The sequence below is a fragment of the Haliaeetus leucocephalus genome, unplaced genomic scaffold, assembly GCF_000737465.1.
Source record: "Haliaeetus leucocephalus isolate CR32 unplaced genomic scaffold, Haliaeetus_leucocephalus-4.0 Scaffold1, whole genome shotgun sequence".
NCBI lineage: Eukaryota > Metazoa > Chordata > Aves > Accipitriformes > Accipitridae > Haliaeetus > Haliaeetus leucocephalus.
Window position 1 is genome coordinate 22877665 of NW_010972437.1, and position 22902 is coordinate 22900566.

Genomic DNA, 22902 nt, shown 5'->3' on the forward strand with positions numbered 1-22902 from the left:
GGCCGGGCCGGGCCGGTGGCGGAAGGTGCTGCCGCAGGGCCCTGCGTCTGCCCGGTCTCCCCGGGCCGGGGTCTCGGTTGCCGCCAGCCTTCCTCCTTCAGCTCCAGGCCCGGGGAGGGGGAAGGGGCGAGGGGGGCAGCCGGAGCACCTCAGGGCCCCCGCGGTGGGCGCGGGTTTGGTCCCTTGAAGCGAAGGGAAGCGACTCGTCGGCGGTTTCTCCGCCTCCCGGGCCGGTGGAGGGCGGCAGGCCGGCGGCTGGAGCCGCAGGGTCGCCTGCGTTTGCTCCTCAGGCGGGGTGAGAGAGGGGTGCGCCGGCTGCCTCCAGCTCTGTCACCCGGGGGTTGGTCTCCGGCAGCGGGCGGGGTGGAGGAGGCGGCCGGCGGCAGCTGGGGCCTCGGGGTCGGTGCAGGTCGGTAGCTGAAGCCTGCCGTAGCAGGGACCTGCCGTTCTCCTGGGCGTCGGTGCAGGCAGCGGCGCGTTTGTGTCAAGTTTTGCGGTCTAAAGCGGCGCGAACCCGCTGTGAAGTCCGTAGCCGCCTTGCCTCTTCCCGCTCCGGCTGCCGTTGCGAACAGTGCAAACGATCGTCGGGAAGCCGCCGTGTACGTAGGTGGTAGGTGGAAGGGTCACGTTCCCAAACTGGGGTGCAGGTTGTTCCGTTCCCTGAGTTTGAGTCGGAGTCTTGATGCTGTTTCCAGGGTGTGCTTTTCCTCTGCTTTATGGGAGGGATTATATGGGCCTGTGGTTTAGGATTATTTCCTTGTCTGATCATACCTGATGATGTCAAAGTGGCTTTATTTGTTGCGTCCTTCTGTAGTGCTTTAGTTTGTAACACGCGTTTCTGAAGTATGCTGGGCAGCTGTCACAGCCCTCAAAAGCGGGGGCAATAAATTGTCCAACGCTATGATGTAGTCTCAAAGTAAGCACAGAAACTTTATCTTCCTTCTGCGTCAAGCAGGTGTGCGGCTTGCAACCCCTTCCCAATTTTATATTTTATGGAAGGTTACCATGAGAGGCAGACAGCCTGGCAAGAAATGGCTTCAGTAACCTGGTGGCTGGCTGGCTGAAGGCCAGCAGGTGCAGGAGGGTCGGCTTGCTGTTACACTAGATCTGCTTAGAATCTCTTTCAATTTTTGTGAAGCTTGACTGTTTTTGAAAAATTGAAGTATCCTGAGCAAACCATATTCACAGGTCACTTTCAAACACGTCTAAAAAAAGTTATGAGAAGATGTCAGATGCGTATAAAACAATTACTGTGAGATCACAAGTTGGAAGACTGATTCGTTAGAAAAGACTGGAACGTATACCGCTTTCTAGGACTTTTCTACATGCTGCCTCAGGATCAAGTACCATCATAACACAAAAATAAGCAAGATGATAATTGAATATGTGTTAAAAAAAAAGGTACAGTAAAACAGGCTCTGGTTTCCATCATCTGAGATTTCCCACTCGTGGGAGGAAATGAAACCAAAGCCACATGTGATGATTCCTATTTGTGAAAGCAGTGGAGTTTGATGTGTATGATAAACCAAACAGCTTTAGGGAGGGTGCAGTAACAGAGGAATGACCATTTCGGTTGACTCTTACCTGTCTGTGGCCGGCTTTCTCCATGTTCCTCTTTTCCATGAGTTCTCCCAGCCCTCATTTGCAGGGAGGGCTGTGAAGTGTCAGTGTGGGGGGAAATCAATAAAGATGGGCCAGAAGTAGATGCACACAGGGAAATGTAAGAATAGAGCAAGCGTGGAGTGATGCTTCTGTGGTGTACTCTCCTTGTTGGTCATCGTTTGGGGGTCAGAATCTTGCTGAGCAAAGGGTAGTGTTTTAGTTTTAATAACCCTTGTAGTTCTTCTGTGAGGTTTTCCAGTTGCCTCTTGAATTCATGTAATGTTTTAGCATTGACAGCATCCTGCGACAAGCAGTTCCACTGGCTAACTGCATGTTTTGTGAAGAACCATCTATGGTACCCATGAGCCTAACACGTGCTGGTTGGATTTGATACTCCTCAGTTCTGTCGTAGAATGAGATAGCGAATTCAATCCCTGTTCATTTCTTTGCACCTGTAATGGATTTATAGACCATTTGTAGTGGAAGTGCAGTCTTTTGTCATCTTCAGGTGTTTGATAGATATAGAATTTTTGGAGGAAAACCTATGAAATTTGTAATGGTATGGTGAATTACTTTGTGCAGTTTTGAATAGATGTTTTAAAAAGTCACTTAAAAATAGTTCTAAAACCACTGCCATATTTTTATGTTATTTCTTCAATCTCTACCTATATAAGTCGATATCAAATTTACCACTTCGCTCCTTCTGTAGAGCCTTATTGTTTGGAGAGCTGAGTAACGTAGCTCTTTCATTTTGAAGATTTAGTAAACTTTTTTCTGTATTAATACATTTTCAAGTAAGGCTGGATGTTCTGTTACAGTATGTGTATTACACATCTCTTTACGTACGTGTGATCTTGCAACCAAAGTGATTTTCTTTTATTAGCTTCATTTTTTAGATAGCTTTCCGATTCTGCTGTTAGGAAGCTGAGGAAAAAGTACATATTTTCACTGGTGGGTTTTTAGGATGATGGTAACAAAACCTAGCTGACTGGTGATCTTAAGACTGTTCATCTAAACACAGTTTTCACCTTGTGTGATTTCATAGTACATTAAGAGAATTGGCAGGTTTTAATGGAGACTTATCTTCTGTTAGAGAGCCTAATTTCTCTAAATATAAATAGGAGTCTTGAAGAAAGTAAATGGTTTTGTTCTAGATTTATGCAAATATTTATTTACTTATAGAATAGACATAAAAATTGAAAGAATACCTCTAAAGGGGTCTTCATCCTTTGCTTTGTCTCTTGTCTGTGCATACATGCTGTCGTTAGTGATATTTATATTCTTTGTCCATAGTTGTAGGAGTAAAGCAACTATTTTTAGATTGAATATTGAAAATCTTAATGCTTTGGAAATACAGCTGTGGTTGGTTGTATTACGTTGCTGAAGTGTTCAGGTTTCTGCTCAGAGGAAATTACAGGTTAATTAAACTTAGTGTATGAGGTGAATGATGGGATTCAGAGTCAAAGGTTGCATTACTCCGAGTTACTCATGTACTGTACATATTTTCTCATATACTGTAACATATTTACCCATTTTAAATGGCTGAAGCGATGGGACTTCCTCAACTTCACTTAAAGAACATAGAAATATTTTAACATTTCTATTATTCTAGTTTTCGTTTTACTTGAGTACCTCTTGAGTTATCTCCCTGGTGTGTGTTTGGGCCTTTCCAATAAGCAGGCCCTCACAAAAAGAGCTGAAGAATGTTCTTAGCCAGTAAAAACATTTATTAACTTTTTCTGTTTGTTCTTATCTCATCAGATATCTCAACGTGAACTTTAACTGTCAAGATCATTTGAACAGTGAACAGAACAATATTTTTCCTTCTGAGAGCTGGCTACGGGATTCTGAGTTTCTCCTGCAGTGCTGTCCTATTTGCTACCTTTTCCTAAAACAGGACATGGAGTTATGTTCCTTTCTTCATGTTAGGTGCTAATGAAGTTACTCGCTTCATCAGAGGAAATGCAGATCCATGAAATTACATTTTGTGCAGGTAAGTTAATGAGGGGAATTTTAAACTTTGCTATCACATCATTGTTCTTTTGTTTATATTGCTATAGCTCCCGAAAGTCCCTTTCAGGATTGAGTTCCAAGTGGTAGAGGTGGTTATTGTCAGAGAACCATTACAATTTAAAGCTCCTCTGCAATTTTGTCATGCTCTTGAGCTGCCGCCGTGATTATATGGTTAGCAGCATAGTTAAGAAAGCGGGTGCTATGTGCATTCTATGGGAATTGTCCTGCTGGGAGCATGTGCATGAACTCAAATAGAGATAGGTAAAAGTTTCTAGAACCGCGGGTTTAATTTCTAGAATGCTTCACTCCAGCAAGCTCATCTAGAGCAAGTCCTAAAGTTGTTTTGTTTTCTGTTTTTGTGTCCAGCTGATCAAAGCACTTTGTACAATAGGGAATTCTGTAGTGAAACGCTGAAATAACAAGCGTACCTGATAAAAGCCCAAAGGTATTCGGCAGACTACAGGCAACAGTGGCTTCCGCTGCTGTTATGACTTTGGTGAAAATCTGATATGCTATACAAGTAAAATACGAGGGTATTAGTTTGCAATTTATTTAGCTAATGTGGTGCATTTCAAAGTAGGTTGAAGCTTGACTGCTGATGAAGATGAATTTCTTAAATTGAAAATTACAACACATTTTCAATGTTTTCATTATTATATGCCTCTTTGTCTCTGAAGAGTAAATACCCTTGAAAAACCTGATTATTGATTAGTATTCAGTAGGAATCCTGATGTATATATAACCTTTGGGTAGTGGGGAAATACGGGAGGGAGTTCGGGGAAAAAATAGCTGTTTCCTCTCTTTTGTGAAGAGGCAGTGCTATTTTGGGAAAATTTGGATTCCTAACTTTTCAGAATACAGTCCTTCAGTTGGTAAGGCTTGTAAAGCACTCTTAATGTCATAGTTTGAAAGGTGCTGTAAACATGTCAGTATTGTACATGAAAGCATATTTCAGCTGTATTCAGAAATCTGTTTCCTTTCATAGTTTGTGACTGTATGGAACTTGAGTAGCATCGTCTGAGGGAGGCAAAAATCTATTTTTTTCATAATCTCTTAAGTGATAGGTGTAGTACATGGTAGGAGTCTGCAGAGCAGTTTTAAGAGTTGAGGAAGTGTTTGCTTTTGGCTTCATATAAATTCTAGCAGTTCGCCCACTTGTAAGAGGACAAATTCGTGTACTGATACTTAGCAGATAAGTAATCTTTCCTTTAATGCTCATCCTCCTAAACTTTTGGATGTTTTGATTTAACGTAAGGTTTGAAGAACTTGAAGGTTTTAAAAATGTGTCTTCAGACTTGAAAGACTGTCTGGAGGCTATATGTTTATACTGTTAAATGCCTGCTATAAATTTTCTCCTTCTGGTCGAGAAATGTTTAAATACACAACTTTTTCTTTTTTAAGTGACTATATTCCACAAAGCTTTAATTATTATGCTATGAAAATTAAATACAGTAAAAGCATGTAGGCTTTGCAAGCACCATTTCAACCTGCTCAGTATTTGTGTAATACTGATAGATGCATTTTGGAGATTTAATGAAAATGGAGACCCAGATAAGAAAAAAGACATTTCATGTTTAAGAAATTGCTTTGTGAGTTGGGACAGCTGGATTACCTTCCTTGCTGTCCTGATCCTTGATTTCCTATTTGATAGTTCATAAGTTGTGTGCATCTCTGTTTGTCAGGGTACTTAAGCAGGTACTTAGTAACACAGTTTCATGAAAGCACATTAATATTATTGCTTGATCAAGTCCTGGATCACTTTTCCATCTGGTGTATCTTCAAGGTACATGTTTTTCCTCTCCAGGTATTGTTGTTTGTTTAGACTATAATTGTTGTCTAAGTGAGAAGACACACAGCTTGAAGGGTGCAAGTGCTACAGTAGTACTAAGGCTAAATAATAGTGTTTCAATCTCCACAAGTATCTCTAGGTGAGGATTTATGGCAGTTCAGATAAAAATAGTTGAAAATGTGACACTGATGTCAGATGTGCTGCTGCTTTGTAGTTCACGTAGACTAAGAGGTCCTATTCAGTTAGGACTCTGATCTGGGTTATAGTTGAAAATCCTCCCTGTACCCCATTTTAAGCCTGAGCCCAGTATAGAGCTTGGGAAGTTTGATTAATCACAGTTGACTCCAGTGTCTTTGCTTTTACCTTAATTCTGATTCCTCCTGATTTGTGTTTTGTTGTAGGTTGTCGTTAACTCTGTTGGCAATGTCTATGATTTTATCTGCCTCTGTGGTCCGTGTGAGGGATGGACTCCCACTGTCTGCATCTACTGATTATGACCAGAGCACGGGAATGCAAGAATGTAGAAAATACTTTAAAATGCTCTCAAAGAAACTTTCTCAGCTTCCCGATAGATGTACTCTGAAAACTGGGCAGTATAACATAAAGTAAGGCTTCTCTTTTGTATATTTGTGACATCCTGGTTGTGTCTGTCTGTGAGTTAGAGAGTTAACAGTTCACATTAGAAATGATTAATCAAACTAAGATTAATTCTTGGCAGTATTTATGTATCAGAAATTTAAAATTGAGAAATTGTAGAAAGATTTGAAAGCTACTCAAACTTTGGTGGAGGTTCTACTTTGAAATAAGACAATATTTTATAAGTAGCGAAGTCCTTGACTTAGTAGCAATATTTCTTTAAATTTCAAGGTTGTTTCTTACATGAAAATCACCAGACTTGTTCTTCATCATGCTAGTTCAACTACTGTTCATTTGTTTTCTCTTTTTACTCTACACGAATTTAAACAATATTGTACCTTCAGGACTTCTGTTGACTTCAGAGAAAACATGCCCTAAACCCCAAGCATAACTTAATAATTATTTCATACGGCACACAGGGACTGAGAAGGGTGGGAGTGATTTTTCTAGTGTGAAGGCAGTGTGTAGTAAAGTCTTGAATGTTTGAATGGAGCTTCCCTATCCTACTGCTCCATCCAGCACTTTCACAACCATGCTTTTTGTTTTCTCTTCACGCTTTTGTGTTTTGACTTTTTTTTTTTAATAACTATTGCTAAATTTTTTTGAGCTAGTCAATTTGATAGTGTACTGCATGATGACACTGATTAAGTAATAATTCAGAAGATGCTCTTTTTTCCATTTGCAGTGTGAAACTTGGATTATCATGAAATCATTCTTTGAATCTATTGTTTATTCAGAATTTTGCTTTATATGTGACCTTTCTCCTTAGTATTGGTAACTAGGTACACCTGTGTGTAGTTGGTAATTCAGTTGCACTTTAGCTGAGCTAAATTCTGATTCTAATTTAGATATGCTATTTTAAATGAGGTGAGTAATTTCATCCTAACCCCTAGCAAACGTGGAAGTTACAGTGGTGGAAAGTATACCACCTGAATGATACTAGAAAGTGCTCAGCCTTCTCCATCTCCCATTGGTATATGTGAATTTCCAGCATTTCTCAGGATTAGGGCCAGTATAGACTAAATTTTTCCAGTTAATGTTGTTTTTAAATCCTCAGCTGTAGTTGGCTTGTAAACTGATAAGCTTAAAAGAAACTTTTAAGAATGAGACATAAGGCTTAGTCAGGATGTTTTTTATTACTTTTGTCTTTGATTTCTTTCGATAGTGTAAGTTATCCATCAAGATTTTGAAGAAATTTCAATGTGTCATGTAAATATGAACTCTATTTAATGAATTGCCTAAATGCAATAGGGATATGTATATTGAAAACTGTCCTTTCTAATTTCATATTTGCCATCTCTGGTCATCCTTGCAACTATCTTTGGATAATGATGAATCTACGGAACAGTTTTATTTCCTCACGTATTTTAGAAAGAACGAACTTCTACTCCTCCCCCAATCTGAAGATGAGTTTTTGCATTTTTGCGATGCACCAGATCACATATTCTGTATTTGAGATGAATGAAAAGCTATTATGGGACAAACCTGCTGTGTTTCTGTATCCCAAAAGCTCTATGTTATTTTTCTGTTCCATGTATGTGAAAGTGTATACATATGTATACACACACACGTATATATACATACACATATAGTATAACACAGCTTCTCATATGATTGTATAATGTGGTGTTAAAGTAAAATATTGCCTAAAAGTAAATTGTTTTTCTCCTAGAATAGTGTTGAACTTTTCAGTAAACTTTAACTCCCTTGCTACCGCAGAACAGTTTTTGCTTTTCTGATTATAGAATATAAGATCAGACTAGTGAAGCAGTGAATTACCTGGATTTAAATTTGAAATTTTGAATTTGTTGTCTCAATTATAGCTTTATAAGTTCTCTGGGAGTAAGCTATATGATGTTGTGCACTGAAAATTATCCCAGTGTCCTGGCTTTCTGCTTCCTGGATGAGCTTCAGAAAGAGTTCATCACTACCTACAATATGATGAAGACAAATACTGCTGTCAGACCGTACTGTTTTATAGAGTTTGGTAAGGATCTGACTTTTTTTTTCCTTGATTCTCACACTAAGACAAATGAATATTTAAACAGATGTGCAACTTAATGCGCACAAAACAAAAATGTCCAAGGCAGTTTATAGCTGTATTTCGGGTGGATTTAGAATCTGATTTAACTCCTGTTAGCGTCAATAAAGAAATACTTCTGTGGGCATTAAATTAGGCTACTAGAGTTTTATCCAAACTTGTTTATAATCTTTCTGTTCATTCCAGTAGGTTTTGGTTTAAGCCTTGTGTGACCAAATCTGGAGTTCATCTTCTCCTAGTTAATAATACTAGGAGTTGTTTGACTTCATACCTGTTGAAATACTTAACCTGTAAAGGCATTTGAGCTTCATAAATTTCTCAAGTAAAAGACTGCAATTTCATGTTTGCTCTTAGCAGTGCTATAATTTTTGTTCAGTACATGAAAGGGAGAGATTTTTATTTGTCCTATGATATAGTGAAGCATTTAATCTTTTGTCATGCAAGCTCCAAATACAACTAATCTCAGGTAACAGCTCTTACAGATTCCATTAAGATCTGTCGCTTTAATACTATATGTTAGGCATTTATTTTAAATATTCTTGTAAAACACATTAGAACAAAAAGAACTGCAGTTTTAGAAATATGGGGGATGATATTCCAGTTGGTTAATTCCTGTCTATAATTTAGTCAGGCAATTTTGAACAATTTCTGTATAACATTGTTGTCTTCCTTATGAAGATTTCTCGGCACATTCTTTTTTTTTTTTTCTTTCTTTTTTTTTTCCTCCCCTAATGCCTTCTTTCTTCAGCTACTTGTTAAGTTAGAGTGTAGGTCTGTTACAGTGTTTGTATGTGTATAATACAGTATTAATTTTCTCTGCTTGAACATTTTGCAAGCAAGTTTCATACTCAGGTAAGTTTATACTTGAATGCAGGAGTTAATTTTTTTTGTAAGGGTATTCAGTAAACTAACAGAAAAGCTAGAATAAATGCAGTAAATCCATTGTATTAGCAATGCATTCAGTCTCATGCAGTGAAAAGTCATTAGTTTATTCACAGTTATTAAGTAATTAGATTTCTAGAGCTTAAATTTTTTTTTACTGCAGAATTAAATAGCCCATGATGTATAAGTCACAAACCAGAAATAGTATTAAAAATTCCAAGATAAATACAAGCATTTCAAACAATATATTTCAATTTGTGAAGTATGTAGTACATAAAGCTGCATGGTCTTGGATTATTTAATTAACAAAAGCCCATAAGGATATACCTTTTTATTTTAAATTTTATACAGATAATTTCATTCAGAGGACCAAACAGAGATATAACAACACACGTTCTTTGTCAACAAAGATGAATCTTGCTGACATGCAGACAGAAATCAAACTGAGACCACCTTATCAAATTTCTGTGTCAGAACTTGGTTCAGCTAATGGGTTTGCACATTTATCTGTGGCGGAATATAAGGGTACTGGTAAGATATCTGCAGGTAAGTTTCAGGCTTTAGTTTTTGCATTCTTAAATGAGACAGATGCAGGGTAGTAGAATTAATCTTTGATATTTTTTTCTTTAAAAAAAGCTTTTTCACCATAGTGTTCATAAAGCATAAAGCTGACATGAGCTTACGCATGTCTTAGCTTAGATGTCTGTTTCATCCTTTACTCAAAATGCGTTATCTTCCCAAGGCTCTCAGAGATAGAAATGGGTCTATTCAATGGACTGCTTTATTGAAGGAAAAAAAAATCCGCATGAAAATAAGCAAATGAAGATGAGCACTTAACAAGATGATCTTCTTTTTCTGACCTTTTAAGATTTATGAAAATTTTTATTATTTCCGCCCAGTAAGACCCAGTGATGACATAAGCTAAGAGCAGTGTCAAGAGTTAGAGCAGCTGGAGGGAGAAGCATCACTTTAGGAAGCATCTGTGGCGGTGAAAATCCAAAGAGCTGTGCCTTGTGTACGATGTTAATAATAGTAATTATGTATATACTTGCCACATTCATTTAAGTAGTCTTCAATTTTTTAAAACTTTAATTTGTTTCATGTCCGAGGTAAATATGGAATTGTGTGGTTGAACTGGGTTAAAGGTTTGTGCTATTAAGCGAATGCTCTGAATTGGTTTGAGGCCCACCTTTAGAAGTTTCCCAACAGGACAGAAAACTTAAAACTCACCAAGTCCTTGCACTAATATGTGGACTCCACACGTGAAACTGACATAATCTGATTTCAGTCTTCTAAGTCAGTGAAGCAATATCATAAATAGAAGAAAAGGTTAAAGTGTTGATTTTAATTAGTTAATATCTTCCTTTTTTTTCCTAAAGTACCTCTGTCTATAAGGCTAGTTATTCTGGGCAGACATCCACCAATGCCGTTCACAGTGTCAGGGTGAAAACTGGAATCATAAATCTAAACACTTGCTACATTCTGTAGTACAAGAGATCAGCTTAATTTTGTGCAGTTTATATATATATATATATATAAAAATAAAGAAAGGTCTCTTTCCCAGTGTATTATCCTGATTACTTCATGTGCTCGTAAGGGTTCCTCTAGAAGATCGAAACCTACTTTCTACTGAAGATGAAAAGCAGACAAAATCGCTAGGGTGCCCTGTTTGTACTGCTGGGGCCCTGATCCTGAGAATTCTAGGTGCTATGAGACAGCGTAGAAATAGCTTACAATCTCTCTATTTGCAATTTAACAGTATTAGAGAGAGATTCTGGAAAATAAATAAAGGAAGAGTGTGAAGATTGTTAAATTGTTTAGAAGAGTGGAATCTTTTAAGCAGCACTGTACATGCCTTTAATCATCTACTGCTTATATGTGTCAGCTGTTTTTAAAGGTATGTAATGCTGTGATACCATTCTTTTGCCGCTTTTGATGGTTACGTTGTTATTACCTCTTGATGTTCTAGTGTAATTCTGGCTGGTGGAAGAGGTTGTGGTGGCAGTAGTGGCAAACGGTTAACTCTGAAAATTGTCTAGATTCAAACTTCCTGAAATTGGAAAAAGAAAAAACAATGAACATGAGAGAATTCGGCCTGTGTAAAAATTGGCTGTATTTTTAAAGTTGTCCATGTAGTAGGAGGTGAGGTTTTTATCACTTTTCTGAGAAAAAGTGTTGGAACATCATATGGCCCTAAATTAAAATGTGTAAGGACCATGTCCCTTTTTACTATAAAGTAAAATTAAACAATAATAGGCAGATGATCTTCCAATTTTTTTTTACCTACTTCTCCACAACTTGTCTTACGGAAGCAGTTCTGTTGTCCTCTTTTCTTTCCATGTCAACTTTCTTCTGTTCTTTTTCCCTCTTTCAGTTACTTTTAACTTTCTTTTTCCTCTGAATTCCATAGATCTCTGTTCAGTTATCCACTTCCTTCCTTGAATTGCTGTAGAAACTTACCGTCAAAGGGCTGTACATTATGAGAGGTTTGCACTTTGCTCCTTCTTCAGCTCTTCAAATTTTAGATGCTATTGAATAACAGTATCGTTTTTAGCAAGTCTGCTAATAGTATTGTAATTCTTTACATTCATCATTTCTCTCCACCCTTGAAAAGAACTTTCTCTCGATGTTTGCTACCCACTCAGTTGGCTACACTTCAAAGTTTCTCCTTTGCTCTAAGGACAAATTCTCACAAAAAGATATGGTTGGCCTAGTGTAATTTCCTGAATATGCTGTCCTGGTAAAAAAACATGACTAGCTATAAGTGAATTAAATATGTTAAATCAAGTTGGATAGCATGCAGAGCTAGGAAGTTAGGTAGATGCAAATCTTGTTTTGTTACACAGTATTGGAGAATTTGATGCATTAGTTTTGTCTATGCTGATGAAGCATTGTCTGTTACTTGCTTATATTTGTACTTGGATATGTATCCAAGGTCTAGTGCTAGGCCTATTGTTAAAGTAATTCAAAATAGCAGCCCATTTCCTTTAGCGAAAGTTGTGCTGTGTAGTGAGGAATAGCGGTAATTATTAATGTGTGAAGCATAAGGTGTGCAGATTATGGATAGAATTTTGCTTCAAAGGTGAATGTAGGTGTTGGCAGGCATTAGAAATAGGGTGACAGCATGCTGATGTGTGATGTTTTAAGTTAGGATAAATTTACTATTTTCTGACCTTTTTCCAAGGAAGGAACCGTTGTCAAATCAAAGTTACTTTTTGCTTGATGGTGTACTCGATGGTTTATTTTTATACATTTTATTTTTAAAGAAATGTCCTTACAAGTAGTGCAGTTTCTCTCATCGTGTAAATTTCCTGAATTTTTATTTAAATTTTAACATTTTAATTCAGAATTTTTGCTTTATTTGATCCTTGGCTTGTGTTACAGAACTTTTGATATGGTAATTGTTATATTTCTAACATTTCTGGATGTACTGACTCAAGGTGAGCTGTCCTTTACCCTCTCTTCTGTGACACTCCTCCTTTGTTCTTCTGGTTTTGCCTTTATTTTTTTGTATTTAAATGACTCTTGTTGCTTTGATTGTAACACTAAAACTTATTAAGCCCTGGAGAGCTTAATGACATCAGTAGTGGCATGCAGTGTCCTCTAAAGTTTTTGGATTTGTTTTCATATTTTAGTAAGAGAGAAAAGTTAGTATTTTATGATCCTTCATAGACTGTCTTGATTTAGCTGACAAGACTCTTTACTTTTTCCCCCATAGTTCTCAAAGAGGTGTTTTAAATACTGTTTTAACACATGATATTTTAAAGTTACCCTGATGCATGGGGAAAATGAGATTGTCTGGAGAGCTGTCCATGGAGAGCAGTGAACTAATTTTATCCACCAGTTAATGAAATGCAATTACTTTTAGCTAAAAATAGTCACATAGACCTTAAGCTTTTTGCCACTCTCTAGATGAGATGGTTTAAAATAAAACAAACCAACCAGTTACAAGTCACTGAAAAAGAATGGTTTGGTATGCAATTAGCATATCTAACCTTAACTGAGTGGTTGCTGGTAGTATTCCCCTAATATGCACTACAGTTAGAAAAGCAATAAGCTCTGTAAGTTAAACATGGGTTATGCTTTTGTTTTAAAAAAACCCAACCTTACACTATTAAATTCAGCATAAATGAGTTAACTGAACTAGTTTTGTGTTTTATTTTTAAGTTAACACACACTCATAATTAGACAGCCCTGTCTACTTATCAATGTGAAATAGCTTTTGTCGTTTTTTCTTTAGGTTCTGTAACTTCATAAACTGTTTGGAAAGCCTTTTTTCCTGGATCTGTGCAATGCAAACAACTGGGATTGACACCCCTCTCTCTATTAATGTTACAGTTCATTAACCTCATTGTTCACATCTTTACACTTCGTTGATTTGAACAGAATGATTTAAGTATGGCTCAGTAGTCCTGTTATTTTCCCAGTGTTGCCTAGACTGTTAAGAGTTTTGCATTGTTTTTTATATCTGCTTTCTGTTATTAATTATGGAAAGGGACAGTAATGAGGAACATACATAACTGTTATGTACTTGTGACCCTAGATAAGCCTGAAAGAGTGGGCGTGCATGGAAGGAAAGTGTGTTTTGATTTTAATGTGTTTTGTAAGAGACTTCTAAGCACTAACTGGAAGGTCTGTATAAGGTCGTAATATAGCTACTAGCTTAGTTTTGGAACCGTCTTTTTATTTGTTTCTTTGGTAGCACTCACTGGCTGTATTTTTTAAGGTAGGGGACTGTAATAGCTTTGCCTTATAGTGTTCCATTCAGCAAACAAGCTAAATCAGTCTCAATAGCTCTGCTAATGCATTAGTGTTAAAGAAAAGTGGAGGTTGTGCGAGGAGCTCTTAAGTATGTGACTTATTAGCTGGCTACTAATTGTGGACAAATTTCACTAGCAAGTGCATCATTTGCCATTGATTTCCTGGAATGTCTGAGCAGCTTTCAGTACCATACTGATTAACCTGAATGTATTGAGTTAAAGACTAAATATAATAAGACAATTGTATATGTGAATTGAAGGAAAGTATACATTTTGTTAAACCTTGTGTTGAAATATTTAAAATGTTTCTTCTTTTTATTAAAAAAGATGGACATTTTGTGGTTTGCTTCCATGATCTCTTCTTGAGCTTGAAACCACTGAAAAATGAGATTACTATTTTACTAAATTTCTAAAGATGTTGCTTTGACCTTTGATATCTTTCTGTGATCTTCTGCTTTGCAGCTCCTCATCAGCGTCTGGAACCTGTCACTCTGCCAGGGATTGTCTCATTTGTGCTTAGTCTGTTATGTGGGGCTTTGAATTTAATTCGTGGCTTTCATGCCATAGAAAGTCTTCTCCAGGTATTGTACATGTTTATGAATTTAAGAGCTATGCATCATAGCAATCATAATATCACCTTAGAAGATGCTTGCTATATGAACTAAGTCTTGCCAGTTTTATTTTCAGAAATACTGTTTGTGAGGTCAGACCTCTGTTTATGAAACCTATATTGTTTGTGATCTGTGCATCCTTCCTGAGTGTGATGCATCATTCATTGAGGCTGTTTCAAAAGCAGTAGAAGGTGGGTGGCCAACTCCTTCGTAGGTACTTTGGTAGCAGTGAGTATGTGAACATAATGTTCTGTTTTCTAAATTTATGCCAAGATATGAGACGTTTAATTTTAATAGATGTTATTTAAAAACACTTGACAGAAATGATGAACAGCTTTGAAAATCTGCCCAATTTTTTTTGAAAGGTCCACAGAGCAGGGATCTTTAAACAAGTTCTGTAAAATTGTTTTTTAGAAACCTTTTTTAGTTTTTGTTTGTTTGTTTTTAATAAACCTTCTTAAGTAGGATGCTTATTTCTCTTTGTGTGCTGAAAGGATCAATGTAAGGAAGACCGTTAAATGATTTCTCCTACCCCCCCCAAACAACAACACCCCCGTCGTCAACAAGCATTTATTTGTTTATGTGAACTCTTTGCTCTGACCCTCCCCGTAGCCTTTCAGTTTCTTTCTATTCCATTTCTTGTGCTAGTTGTATTCTCATTGCTACAATGAAAATAATAGTGGTTAATGATTTCAAGCAATTCAAGTGAATATGCTGGTAGTGCTTGCAAGCATGCACAGAAAGTTCACGTGTGTTACCACAAAAAAAAAAAAAAGACTTAACATTAAATGGCTCTACTGTTGTGGTGGTGGAGGTAGAAACTAAAAACCCTGTGGAAGTTTTCTGAAAGAAAACGGGAATCTTCCTGTTTGGCTAATAGAGAATCTTTTTATTCAAACTTATATATGGACTTTATAACGGCAATGCTTTTGATACCTAATGGATTTTCTTAGGGGAGTGAGGTAAAGAAGATGATACAACTGTATTCCAGTTGTCTTACATAATTATTGATACATGTAAAGATTTAATAAAGCAGTAATGTTTGAGGTCTCAGCATTTCCTGAAGACTAAGGAAGAGATGAACAGGGTTAATGAAAGTGTTTCATGCTAGGTCCTTCTTTTGAGGTTTTTTTTTTTTTTTTTTTTTTTTAACAAAAAACAAGAACAAAATAGTGAACATACTCTCTACTTTATCCCTAATTAGAGTTTTCTGTGATATGCACAATTCTCTCAGTTTATAAATAGGAATAAATTTCAAGTACACTGTAGTACAAATAGAACTGAACAGATTTCTACCACTTAGTGTAATGTTTCTAGAACTTGTTTTGTTACCTTTCTGCAGCTGATTTTTTAAAAAGGAATGCCAATGTTAGACTAACCTATTTAAGTGATGATAGGACAGCCAATTAATTTTATTATATATGTTATTGCATCTGGAGGTAATAGATGGCAGTACAGATGGAAGATATTTTTTCATTTCTGACATATGAGGCATACTAAAAATCCATTAAAATATCCCTTAATTTACTTTACTATGCAAAAATCTACAAGGTTTAGGGAGAAATAATCCAAAGCGTGATTAATGGAACTTCTTCTGAGAAGTAATTCAAAAGCTTCTCTCTGAATTAGTGTTTCCTTTATAATCAGTGTTTTTATTTGGGTGTTACCAAAACTCTGTTACATTCTGTAGCTATACTCCAGTAAATACGCAGTGGCACTGAGGCAAAGATTTACATACAGTTCAGGAGCATACTGCATTGTGTAGGTAAGTTTTATGTGCAGACATACAAACTTTTTCCTAGCCAACACCGTAGATGGAAATGCTTCACACTGAACGTACTCTGAGCAGAAAGAAGTTGTAGTTCCAAATGGACCACCTTCTTCTCAGAATGATACTCACTTTCAAGGAAGAACATTTGCATGAGTACCCATTGTTTTCCTGGGAAAGTTTTTGATCGTTGCAGATGTTTGTTTGAAATGCAGTTAGAATAATCACTGAGCATGTAAATTTATTCTGCTCAGCTCTATAGAAACTTAACAACCCGTTTGAATAAGTTAGAAGGAATTTTTTTTGTTTTGTTTTTTTAAACACATAGTAGAAAGATCTATCACTTCATGTAAATTTTTCTGTCCTTTCCTTCAAGAAAACTGAATTTTCCAATAATCTCCCTCTGATAAATTAATCTGCTTTCGTTTGTTCTCACTGCCATGAACGCAGAGCTGCCTGCGTTATTCTCTGTGTGGAATTTTACCACACCCTAGTGGCCAGTATGTGTCTTTGCCTTTTATCTCGTTTCCATTTTGTGAAGCTGGAGGAAGGCACAATTCTGCAAAGCTGATGTTAAAGGTAGTTACCAGTGTTTAGACTTGAGTTTTCAAAGGCATCTGGAGAAGGTAAGTATCTAGTGTTAGAGCTGGGCTTCTTTTAAGGCTTTTGAAAATCGCAGCTTTAGTTGTGTGTTGCAAATAAACTTTTTGGTCAGATTCCAGATCACAGTGTTTTTTTGCCAGACATATAAGTAAGCAATGATTAGTGCTAACACTTTTGGTTTAGCATAGTATAGGAACTACTATAAATTTCTATGTGAGGCTGTTGTAACATACAATAATAAATAACTTTCATACTGTAAATACCTGGTATTTCACTGAAACATTGTAAAACATGGCTTTTTGTTTTATTTTCACAGAATGAAGGTGAAGATTTCAGCTATGTTATCGCATTTTTTCTTGGAACAGCTGCCTGTTTGTACCAGGTGTGTTCTTATGCTTGCATAATTCACTAGAGTTTAGAAACATTACCCAGTCATGCATAAATGTCATCATGTTTTCTTAAATGTCACAGATACTTGAATAGGGCAATTATAAAAATAATTTCTGCTCTATTTTATTTCATTAATCATAAGCTATCATACAGTAGATTGATATAAAGAGCTTCTGTTTGCTGGCATTTTTCTCCAGTTAGTTGATTACAAGATTTGGTGTACTTTTCTGTCTGAAGCTTACAATTAATCTCGAAAGTCACAAGCAGTGGAGGTTATATCATTTCCTTAAAGTAGTAGTTTCATAGTTCAAGCAAACTTAACCATCTGAACAAATGCCTTACTGCTTCTTTCCTTTGGAAAGATTTGAAGTAAATACAGTAATACCTAGGCACCACACCCCAGATTTTTCCTCACTTCATACATTATTGTGCATCTTCTTCCTAAAGCTTTCAGCCACTTTCCACTATGTTTTCCTTCTCCTGTCTGATACTTCACATTGCATGTCATGTCTGTAGGTTTTCCGTTTCTGCATCTGGATTTGACTTTCCTATATAGTTTGTAGTGAGGTATTCTTGTGCCCGTTAGCATTTGTCATTCAGTGACACTGCTGTCACGTTTAGCTATGACTATAATGTCTGTCATGCTCAATTGCTGCTGTTATAATTTTTTTGACTTTTAATCTCTTGCACTTGTGGAGTATGCAGTTTCTACTTCTTCCCATGTGCCAATGTCTAGCGCAGTGTCAGACCATAAAATAAAATAATGTCTCAGGATTTTCCTTTTATATCAGCCTTTCTAATAGTCAGCCTTTTGTCCAGGTTGCCTGTAATCTCCATTCTCTACAACTTATCTCTAGCAAAATGTCACAGTACAACTTGTGTTCTTCACCGCTTGTTGACTTTTCATCAGCTTCTGCCTTAAATAATTCTTCAGATTGGTGTTAATTTTCCACGCCAATAATCCGTTACATATCAGATAAGGTGGAGCTCCTCCATTCTTTTTTGTGTGAAAAATACACATTCTTCCCTCTCCCAAATTAGAAACCTTATTCTTTATGAAGTATTCATGCCTGTGCATTGAGACATAAGGACATATGTCTTTCCCCCACTGTCTGACTTGAATAGAGCTGTTTTAAAGAAAGAACCCATGCAGCTTGCAATGTAGGCTTTTTCTTAATACTCAAAATATATCTGGTGAGACTCTTATTCCGCACGTTCTAGTGTCATTCCTACAATATGTAATTGGTCGGTTTTCATAACTAAGAGGGCTGTCAGTTCTCTGGCATGTTCTGATGTTCTTTTGCCACACTTAGGAGTTGGGGAGATTAATTCCATATGTTGCATGACAGCACATCTCATTGTCATTCACCCACAAGGTGTCCATAATGCTGTATTGTCTCATTCAGTTAATAACAACATAGCAGCGTGTTTTTAGTTTCCAAGAAAATGTTTGTAACCTAGGTGTGCAGGCAGAAAATAGGACTTGCAAGGAATATGATGTTTTAGGCTCGCTGACATGTCTAGTGTTGTTCCATGGTTTCTAGTCTCTTCTGAAGAAGGAAGTGTACAAAAGTAACAACTGTCTCAGTTGTACCCAAAGTGCAAAGTGTCAGGAGCTGAGTCTTCAGTCATTTCTTAACATTTATTAAAAGAAAATAATAAATCTTCTCTGAAGTAGCACAGAGGAGCCTTTTACATAAAAGCATGCTCAGTAATTGCCATGCTAACACTTCCCTTTAATAGAAGAAAATAACCCCTCAGGAACTGTGTAACAGCAGTTGTTATAGTGAGGTGTTAAAACCACAGTGCTTTGGCCTTTTGACTGGTGCTCTGTTTTGTAAATGGCAAATCTTCTAGCATCTCAGACCTAGACTAATGAAAAGATAAGCCTCAGAATTCATATAAAACAGGTCTTCAGTAAAATTCACAGTCATTCAACATCATGTTGCAGTAACATTTTTAAACTTCTATAGTATTTTTGGTTTTTAAACCCTTCATATTTATTAATCATTTCGACGGAGCATATCCTGACTCTTACTTTAATCTTGGAAGCAGTTACACTTCTTCATATGTTGTCAGTGGAGGCGACAATGCTAGAAAATTATCTGAATTCTTACTGCTGAGATACTAGTACCAACTAATTGCTCTTTTAGATATGATTTGTAAAACTGTCATCACAAGTGGGTTGCATTTGCTCAGCTCAAAATGGCCAAGCAGGTTCAGAGGAATTCCATCTAGATTCTGAAACATGGATTGCTTATCTCTAGATTAAGTTTGCTTTGGAGGAAGGACATACTTCATTCCTATACATACGTCCTATACAAAGCTTACTGATACTGTCAGTACTCACATCTCTGAAGATATTTAGATATCCAGAAATTACAAGTAGCTTTGTTAATCTCAGCCACACTTACAGTGGAAACACATGCTTTATAAGAAAGTGGTTGAGTTTTGACTAGAATATGAAGTAACCTCAATAAATTGCATTGTTTGGTTGCAAATGTACAATGCTTTGGCCCTTTTTTGAGGAACCTGAAAAATGAAAAAATTTAAGTAGAGTTTCTCTGACTGATAAAATGTGGCAAATGCCCAGGAAGAACAGAAATGACACTTAGATAATCTGATGATGGATGCTGTTAAAAAATTTGTGTGACCAGGTTATAGATCCACGGGGAACAGATTTGGAATACAAAGTAAGCCCAAGTGATGTTATCTACCTTGAAGCACAGCAAAAACTTTCTTCAGCAGACAGAAGTGGCTAGAATCCAGAGGGGGGGCAAACAATTTTTTTTTTTATAAGTCAAGGAAGTAGTTTGAACAATAGCAGAAGTAAAAATAATGTGTACATATAAGCTATGTCCTTTTAGAGATGAAAACAGAGGCGAGAGACTCGACCAGATTTCCAGTTGCAGTAGGAAGAAGGCAGAGAAGGGAACTGTGGGCAGTCCTGACATTCTGTGTTACACCACAGCGTGCAGAAACTGGCCCTTGAAACATGGTAGAATTACAGTAGAGCTGTTGTGTATTTCTCTCCAAATGCGATCCGTCTTGCACCAGCTGAAAAAGGGCAGCGGCTATTTGTGGACTTTTCTGCATCTGCCAGTTAATCCTCTGCATTAACCCTGTCAGGACACTGAGTTGGTATCTGGGGGATTGCCTTGTGCTGAGTAATCCCAGCTGCAGGGCCCTGGTATTTTCCATGTCCTTCCCATTGGTTTGCCTGAAGACGACTTAACACAGGCTCTTGTTCCTTCTCCATTGCTCGGGTGGAACAGAGAGTATTTTGACCAGAGGTTGCCAGGAACGTTCATTTTCCTTAGTCATGGCCCACTCGTTATTGCAGGTTGTAATCAATTATTATGAAAGAATTGTTCTCAGAGAGGGTTTAATGGAAGCAAAATGTAACCTTGTATTGATGTCAGGTACTTTTCACCCTTCCACCACTGCTAAATTGATACTGTTCTTACATGTTTGGTTTAGACTTTTACTGGTTTCGGGTTTGTAACTTCTCAATGACCAGATAGCATTTCTTCAGTGGAAGTTATTTTCCACGCGGTAATCTGATTTCTTTTTTATTTCCTGACAGTGTTACCTGTTTGTATACTACACGGGCTGGAGGAATGCCAAATCCTTCCTGACTTTTGGGTTAATTTGTCTGTGTAATATGTATCTGTATGAACTGCGCAACCTGTGGCAGCTCTTCTTTCATGTGACTGTGGGAGCGTTTTCTACCTTACAAATTCGACTGCGACAACCACAGGGAAAGTCCCCTGATTACAATGTCTGACAAGTCCTGGAACATTTAGAGGCAGTCTTGTTCCAACAGCTATTCACTCTCAGGAATGTAAAGCTGTTCTCCAAAAGAAGCTGTCTGGATGGGGCTTTTTTTTTTTTTTGTTTTGTTTTTTTTTTTTTTAAATAAAGCAGTGTAAGATGCCTGTGGACATTTTTCACTTGATGGTTAAACTTTTTTTTTTTTTAAATGGAGGACACAAAAGAATATGGGAGGAAATGGGTTATATCAATGCAGTGAAATGTATATAGGGACACCAAGTTTGGGGAATTTCACTGGTGGCATAAAAAAGCTTCATTCAAAAGTATGTTAATGGAAGGAATGTATACAGTACGTGTTCTGCATATCATGCAAGCTTTTCACTTCCAAAATCAGTTTTGCCTTTGTGAGGCAGTAGGGGATAGGCTAAATAAATAATAATAATGCTATTGCATATTAGCAAACTAGATTTGGAAAATGTAAGATACTAAATTTTGGAATGTTTTGTTTCACATTGACATATATGTGAATGTTTTCTTAATTAAAATGTAACCTGGAAACTCTGTTTCTGGTGATCAGCTTTATGGCACCTGTGGCCCTCTGTCTAGTGCTATAAATACTTTAACATTTTGTCATTTATGATTTCCTTTTAATTATCCTTTGAAAGTGATCTGTGTGGACAGGGTTTCTTTTTAGTAATTATTCAAAAAGTTCTGCCACTTAACCCAGGATTTTTGCACGCTTCCTGTGTTTGAACTCTGGAAAGGTTGAAAGGAAATGAATTGGTGAGTAAATAGGGTGACTTGTACTTGTTGGACTATTGTTCTTTTTATATACTTTTAGAAATGGATGAATAATTAGCTCAAACCTGAGATAAAAAACTGGTGACAGGAAAATAATGAATCAGTCTGATTAGCTTAAACAAGAAAAGACCAGGGATTTTGTTTATTCTTGTGGCTTATGTGTTGGATGTTTTTGTGCTGGGATAGAATCTCCTTGATCTAGACTTGTGTTTGAGAGAACCGGTGTATACTCCTGAAGTTGGTGAATCAACTAGCAAACCCCAAACACTTAGAATGGCAACCATATAGTACCATCATCAGTTACACCGGTTTTTTTACAATTACATGACAGTTATTTACGATGTTTCATAATGTACAAGTAGATAGGTTTTTGTTTTTTTTTTTTTTTTAATATATGACCTGGAATAATGTAGGGGTTCACTGATATGCTGAAAAAAAAGGAAAAAAAAAAAGGAAAAAAAAAAGAAAAAAAGCAAGCTTTAATGGCGGGGAGGTTGCCATGCTGCTTGTGTTGTTGGATTTGGGTATTGGCAGAGCTTTGCTGTGCTATGAAGTGTTGCTCCTGGCAAATTTCTTTGGGCACTTCATACCAGAATGTTTATGTGTTTCAGTAAATTATTTAGTGTCAGATTATGACCAAGAAGAAAGGAGCTAGATATATTCTTTTCTTTTTAAATAGGTTGTACTAGTCAAGAAAATGATGCATGATACAACCAAAAAGAATTAGAGAATGAAATTATAATCCAAAGTGAACAGGAGCAACACTTATTATATTCTTCGTAATGTGTGTCTGCCTGATGTCTGAGATCAAGACCTTGAAGATACCTTGGTGTGCAGCCTCAAAAGACTGGTGTTGGAGGTGATGTGCTTTGCAGTTATTTCTCTTCCCTCCCTGCTTTGAGACAGAGAAGAATGAATTCGTGAACATGGTCTGCTTTTGTTTTGGGAATCCAGAAGATGGAGGAAAGATAAAGAGGAGTGAATTGAAACATACAAGAATTTTAGGAAATGTTTACACCATGAATATTTTAAAAATCCAGAAGAACAGCAAACAGCCTTTGTTTAGCACCGAGAAGTTTGCTTGTATTAGTATTCAGTGTACCTTTCTGAACTCTGGATACCAGAGAAGGTGAAAAGCAGTCCTTTACCATTTTAAGTCAATGATTGAAAAATATAGCTATTCATGTTTTACGTATAAAAACAGGTTTCATCTTGTGTATAAAGTCTAGAAG

General features: G+C 36.9%; 1 protein-coding gene across 2 annotated transcripts; it reads left to right on the forward strand.

Annotated features, from left to right (window-relative positions):
• The first annotated feature begins 516 nt into the window (after positions 1-516).
• Positions 517-21427, forward strand: SEC22A (SEC22 vesicle trafficking protein homolog A (S. cerevisiae)). Of its 2 annotated transcripts, none has more exons than XM_010568803.1 (8): positions 517-696; positions 3364-3595; positions 5806-6009; positions 7921-8027; positions 9315-9509; positions 14186-14304; positions 17022-17087; positions 20682-21427. In XM_010568803.1, exons 3-8 carry the CDS (start codon positions 5828-5830, stop codon positions 20880-20882), a joined length of 870 nt encoding a protein of 289 aa, XP_010567105.1. In that variant the 5' UTR covers positions 517-696; positions 3364-3595; positions 5806-5827; the 3' UTR covers positions 20883-21427. The 2 variants fall into 2 exon arrangements, with proteins under 2 accessions (XP_010567105.1, XP_010567097.1); XM_010568795.1 differs by having other exon boundaries at positions 519-696; positions 7864-8027.
• The last annotated feature ends 1475 nt before the right edge of the window (positions 21428-22902 follow it).